General features: G+C 35.5%; 1 protein-coding gene across 2 annotated transcripts in view; it reads left to right on the forward strand.

The window, feature by feature from the left end:
• Window positions 1-1703: 1703 nt before the first annotated feature.
• Window positions 1704-6576, forward strand: part of LOC116019358 (pentatricopeptide repeat-containing protein At3g09040, mitochondrial) — a 10614-nt gene continuing 5741 nt past the window's right edge. The window contains exons 1-2 of one of the 2 annotated variants that reach the window (XM_031259536.1): window positions 1704-5303; window positions 5424-5477. In XM_031259536.1, the coding sequence (XP_031115396.1) occupies window positions 1767-4883 (3117 nt within the window). In that variant the 5' untranslated portion in view covers window positions 1704-1766 and the 3' untranslated portion in view covers window positions 4884-5303; window positions 5424-5477. Of the gene's footprint in view, window positions 5304-5423; window positions 5478-6576 lie in introns of those variants that run through there. The other variant, XM_031259535.1, reaches the window with a different exon arrangement.

Raw genomic sequence — 6576 nt, forward strand, 5'->3', positions numbered from 1 at the left:
TCCCGTAGCGCCTCGTACTCGAACATTGGCTCGATGCATTTTCTCTATCCCTTCTTACCCTGAAATGGCACCTTACGTTCTTGAATCGAAAACCATCTTTCGGCTAACCTACCATCCTCCGTCCCTCGGGACCCAACAAAGCTATAGTACAAGAATCTTCACCTATTGTCCATCGACTACGGCTTTCAGCCTGATCTTAGGCCTTGACTCACCCTCTGTAGACGAACCTTGCGGAGGAACCCTTAGGTTTTCAGGGCATTGGATTCTCACCAATGTTTGCGTTACTCAAGCCAACATTCTCTCTTCCGCTTCGTCCACCCCTACTTGCGCAAAGGCTTCTCACTAAGGCTTCTCTTTCGCTTAGCTCAAAAAATATTAATATTATCTAAACTAAATTTTATGTGAACTTAATAGGTTATTAGTTATGTTATATACAAAAATAAATAAATTTGGTTCGGATATCAAATGTAAAATTTTTACATACATTGGACTTAAAAGTGAAAATTATATTTATTCTATTTAAACCAAATATATTTTAAATATAAGGTCTAAAAATCAATCGAAATTAAACTTATGTTAATTTTATAACGTTAATCTAAAAAATTAAATTTGAAAAAAATAAGTGTTAGTAAACAAATTTTCTAAACAGAAAATAGAGAATGGAAAAGAGAGAATGAAAACTGAAAAATTAGAAAACAGAAAACCGAAAACAGTTTTCTATGTTAGTAAACAGACCCAAAAATTTGTAAAATGACTTTTGAAAAACATTTTTTAAATTCCAAATGGACCTTAAATAAAATTTTAAAATTTTAATATTTATTACTTTTACACTTATAATAGAAAAAATTGTCAAATAGACCTCTGAATATGATAAAAAAAAAATAGTTTGACCTTGAAACTTTAAAAATTTTAAATTAAGCATATCAATTTATCATTTTGGTGTATCTAGACTTAAAAACCAGTTATCTAACTTATCTCTAAGTCAAAATCGGTAAAATCCAACGTGGTATCTTACATGTCACATACTCACATCAATAAGTTAATTTTTATTTGGAATAAAGTAGGACAATCACATTATTTTGTAAGAAAATGAAGGTTATGCTAATCACCCAAAACACTTTCAAAATTAGAATTAACATATTCTTTTTTAAAAATTACACTTCTCGTTCTTAGGTTATACGATAATTGTAAAATTTGTCTCCAATTGTTGTCTTGTTGGTCACGCTCACTTTTCGTCCTTAAGTTATCATTGGTGTTGCACTTTTCGTACATTTACTAACAAAACATTAGGGACGAAATTTGCAACTTTAGTATAGTTTATGGACCAAAAGTGAGCATAAAAAGTTAATAAAATGATGAAAAGTACAATGTCAATGATAGTTTAGAGGTGAAAAGTGCACAGCATTAATAATTAGGGATAAATTCTACAATTACCTTATAACGTAAGGAGTATAATTTTCTTTATATTTTTTTCATTAACTAGTTAACACTTAGGTGAAACTAAAAATTTTGCTTTGGTTAAAATTAAAAATTAATTTTACAAAACTTGAGGATTAAAATTCAAAAGTAAAACATTTAAAGAGAATCATTTTGATTAATGTTTGCATAGTTAAGGATGAAATCTTGCATAGTTAAGGATGAAATTGGTTAAGATTGGAAGTGTAGACCAAATAGGTTTTTAACTCAAAAAAAAAACTCTTTATAAAACAAAAGGGAAGAATACCCGCCAATAGCCGAACGAGTCATGCCCGAGTCATCTCCACTCAATGCGCAACCGAGCACATCGTGTTAAGCTCTCACAGCTTAACGACGCAACCTCACTCCCTTCCCAACGCCACCGAAACTTCGCCGCCGTAACTGCATCTCAAATCCTAGACCGCGAGCCTCAATCAACTCCAGAGAATCGCATCTACAATCATCTTTTAAAACTGTGTCTGCTGCAATGCAAGCAAATCCAGTCCCGCCGGATATTCGACGAAATGCCGCAAAGAGTGGAGTTTGCTTCGAGGAAATGCAAGATTGTCCATGGTCAAAGCTTGAAACATGGGTTTGCATCAGAAGGTTTTTTGGGGAATGCGATTGTGGATTTATATGCAAAATGCGGAGATATGGGTTCGGCCGAGAGCGCCTTTTCGCGGCTTGAAAGGAAGGACACTTTGGCATGGAACTCATTGGCATCAATGTATTCTAAGCAGGGGCTGTTGGAAAACGTTGTAGATGTATTTCGGTGTATGCAGAGCAGTGGCTCGTCCCCGAATCAGTTTACTTATGCCATTGTTTTATCAGCTTGTGCTAGGCTGATGAATGTTGAGCTGGGGAAACAAGTGCATTGTAGCGTTTTGAAGAGAAGGTACGAGTTCGATTCGTTTACAGAAGGTTCTCTGATTGATATGTATGCAAAATGCCGTTGTTTGGCTGATGCTAGGAGGATTTTTGATGGTGTGGTGAGGCCTGACACGGTTTCTTGGACGATGATGATTTCAGGTTATGTTCAAGTTGGATTACCTGAGGAGGCAATGCAACTGTTTGAGGAAATGCAGAGGCTAGGTTGTGTACTGGATCAGGTGGCCTTTGTGACAATCATCAATGCATGTACCAAACTAGGAAGGCTGGATGTTGCTCAGGGAATCTTTTCCCAGATGCCTGATCCAAATGTTGTGGCATGGAATGTGATGATTTCTGGATATGCCAAGGCTGGAAAAGAAGTAGTAGCTATAAATTTTTTTCATGATATGGTACGAGCTGGCATTAAGCCCACAAGATCAACCTTGGGAAGTGTTTTGAGCGCAATGGCATGTGCTGCAAATCTTGCTTATGGATTGCAGGTTCATGCTTTGGCGGTTAAACAGGGTTTAGCATCAAATGTTTATGTAGGGAGTTCTTTGATTAACATGTATGCAAAATGTTCAAAAATGGAAGTTGCAAAAGAAGTATTTAATGGGTTGGTTGAAAAGAATGATGTATTATGGAATGCATTGCTTGCTGGGTATGCACAGAATGGTAATGCTCGTGAAGTCCTAAATCTCTTCATGGATATGATGTTCTTTGGTTTTCAACCTGATGAATATACTTATACTAGCATTTTGAGTGCATGTGCTTGTTTGGAAGATTTATATTTGGGGCAACAATTGCATTCTATCATAATCAAGAATAAGTTTGCATCTAACCTATTTGTGGGAAATGCTTTAGTAGATATGTATGCCAAATCTGGATCTCTTGGTGATGCTATGCAACAATTTGATCTAATACAAGGTAGAGATCATATATCTTGGAATGCGATTATTGTTGGCTTTGTACAGGATGGTGAAGAAGAAACAGGTTTCAATTTGTTTCAAAAAATGATGTTGGAAGGAATCGCTCCTGATGAGGTCTCTTTGGCTAGTGTACTTAGTGCCTGTGCCAATAAAAGAGCTCTGAATAAAGGGAAACAGGTACATTGTCTTCTAATTAAAGTTGGGCTAGAAACAGGTTGTTTTGCTGGAAGCTCACTTGTTGACATGTATTGCAAGTGCAGTAACATTGAGGCTGCAACTGAAGTTTTCTCTTGTATGCCTGAAAGGAGTGTAATCTCCATAAATGCTTTGATAGCTGGTTATGCTCAGATAGATACAGAACACGCCATTAATCTGCTGAAACATATGCTGGCTGAAGGATTAAAACCATCAGAAGTCACATTTGCAAGTGTTTTAGACGTCTGCGGTGATCATCATAACCTACATCTAGGGCAGCAAATCCATTGTTTTATTTTAAAGCTCGGAATTTCCTACAACGATGAGTTCTTGGCAATATCTCTGGTAAGCATGTATGTCAAATCTCTAATGCAGACAGATGCAAAACTCCTTTTCTCAGAGTTCCCTGATCCAAAGAGCACAGTACTCTGGACTGCTATGATTTCTAGTAATATTATGGTGGAGTGCACTGAGGAGGGCTTGGTATGGTATCAAGAAATGCGAAAATGTAATGTCATGCCCGATCAAGCAACATTTGCTAGTGTACTAAAAGCATGTTCAACTTTAGCTTCTTTGCTGGATGGTAGGAAGATCCACTCTCTGATTTTTCATACTGGTTTTGACAGGGATGAGCTCACAAGTAGTTCCCTAGTGGACATGTATGCTAAATGTGGGGATGTTCAAAATTCAGCACAAGTATTTAATGAAATGATTAGCAAGAAGGATATTGTTTCATGGAATTCACTGATAGTTGGGTTTGCTAAAAATGGCTTTGCAGAAGATGCACTAAAGGTTTTCAATGAGATGAAACAGACAGATGTAAAACCTGATGAAATCACTTTCCTTGGTCTTCTCACTGCATGTAGTCACGTGGGACTGGTAGCTGAAGGCCGTGAAATATTTGACCTGATGACTAGCCATTATGGTGTTCGACCACGAGTTGATCACTGTGCCTGTATGATAGATCTTCTTGGCCGATGGGGCTTTCTCAAGGAAGCGGAGGTGTTCATTGACAGATTAGACTTTGAACCTGATGCTATGATATGGGCCACATATCTTGGTGCTTGCAGAATTCATGGAGATGGCATAAGAGGACAGCGTGCGGCTGAAAAATTAATTGAGCTGGAAGCTCAAAATTCTTCTTCTTACATACTTCTTTCTAACATCTATGCTACATCAGGTGACTGGGACAGGGTTAACTCCTTGAGAAAGGAGATGAAAGAGAAAGGAGTCTGGAAACCCCCTGGGTGCAGTTGGATCTCAGTTGAGCAGCAAACAAATGTATTTGTTGCAGGCGATAAATTTCATCCCCGTGCTGGTGAACTCCACTCACTTTTGAAGGATTTGACTGCACTGATGAAAGACAAGGGTTACGGTGGGACACAATCTTATTTGCATGATGAACACATAGAGTATGAGCTTTGTAGACTATAGACCATTTCTAGTAGGATTAACCAAAGCTTCCATATTATGGCTTGAAGATCTGAGTGGTGGAGACAGAAATGTTCTTCTCATCAGATTTAAATTTTTTTTATGCATGAACCGTGTTTCATCGTGTGATGTTTTGGAAAACTAACTCAAAATGGTAGGCGCCATTACTCCCAATCCTATCCTCATTGATGGATATGCACTTTTCAGCCAAGTGAAGATTGGTTCAGGTTCATGGGATTCTTTCCTATCTGTATGTAATAATTGTTCTATGTTCCTGTGTGTGTATGTAGAAGAAGGAACTGTGGTATTGAACACTGAATACTGAAACATACTATTGACCAAGTTATGAAAAAAATACTTCAGGTCTCAACCAAGGATGCAAGTATGCAACAGCATTGCTGCAACCAAAGCTCCCTTTTGGAGGTAAGTATTTCTGGCTAACTATTTAACTTTTGCTTTTAATGGATGCTATTATTTCTATTCTACTTTTTGGGACCTTGAGAGTTTACAGTTTTAATCTAATCAAGACTATATTACAAACAGGGGGAATGCAAAATTATGATGTTATTAGTTCTAGAGTTCTATCATAAGCCTGTAAGCCAGCATAATGTTTACTCTCTCCATTCCTAAAAGGTTGACCACATTTCCTTTTTCGTAAATTCCAAAATGTTCTCCACTTTCTTAAAATAAATACTACAAATAACTTTACTTTCCTACATTATGTTTTTTAGTTCAAAAAAAAAAAAAGAGCCAAAGTTATTTATCCTTTATGGGCAAAATAGTAAAAATTTGTACCATTCCTCCACTATCCTTAAATATGTCTACTGTTCTAGATGTGGTGTCCCATATTTGTGGGATATAAGACTTATGATTCCTATATAAGACTGTGTTTAGAGACTCAGGCAAATAAGAGGTTAACCATTTTTGTCTCTTGAGTTACCACGAGTTGGAGTGGAAATAGGCTGAGTCAAGCTGAGCTTTAGAAAATTAGGCCGAGGCCTGTTACAAAAATCTAAAGCTTGGGCCTGAGCCTATATGTAAGCTTTTTGTTAGGCTCAAGCTTGAGCCTACAATTGACTTGGCCTGGCCTGAAGCCTTTTTAAAAGCCTGTTTAACATTTAGAACATTAAAAAGCTTCAAAGTAAGTACTACTTTGAGCCTATTTAAAGCCTACATGTTAAGACTTTTTAAAAACTTTAATAAGTATATATAAATAAGCTAAGAAATATACCTAATACAAATCTTATACATAATTACATACGTATATCACCACAATGCAAATATAATAGCATTAAAATATAAAATAAAATTAAACAAGTCACTACTTTAGCATGCTCGTTAATTTGTTTAGAAATAATTCAATTGTAGTATTATTTGTTATTCTATATAATATCATAAACAATTAACAATCAACTCACATAATTAAGTTGCGACATTTCATTAAATATTATGACAATAAGAATAGTTAATAAAAAATTAAACAATAAGAACACTTATATCATGATTAGCATCAATGTTTATAGTTGAATCATAATTTAGAATGAAATTTTGGAGATGGAGGGTTAGCGTTTAGTAATTATATATACTTGGAGTTATACTGTAAATATAAAAATATATTAGGTATAAAATAAAATAATATATATATATATATATATATATATATATATATATATATATATATATATATATATATATA

The sequence above is a fragment of the Ipomoea triloba genome, chromosome 5 (genome assembly GCF_003576645.1).
Source record: "Ipomoea triloba cultivar NCNSP0323 chromosome 5, ASM357664v1".
Taxonomy (NCBI): Eukaryota; Viridiplantae; Streptophyta; class Magnoliopsida; order Solanales; family Convolvulaceae; genus Ipomoea; species Ipomoea triloba.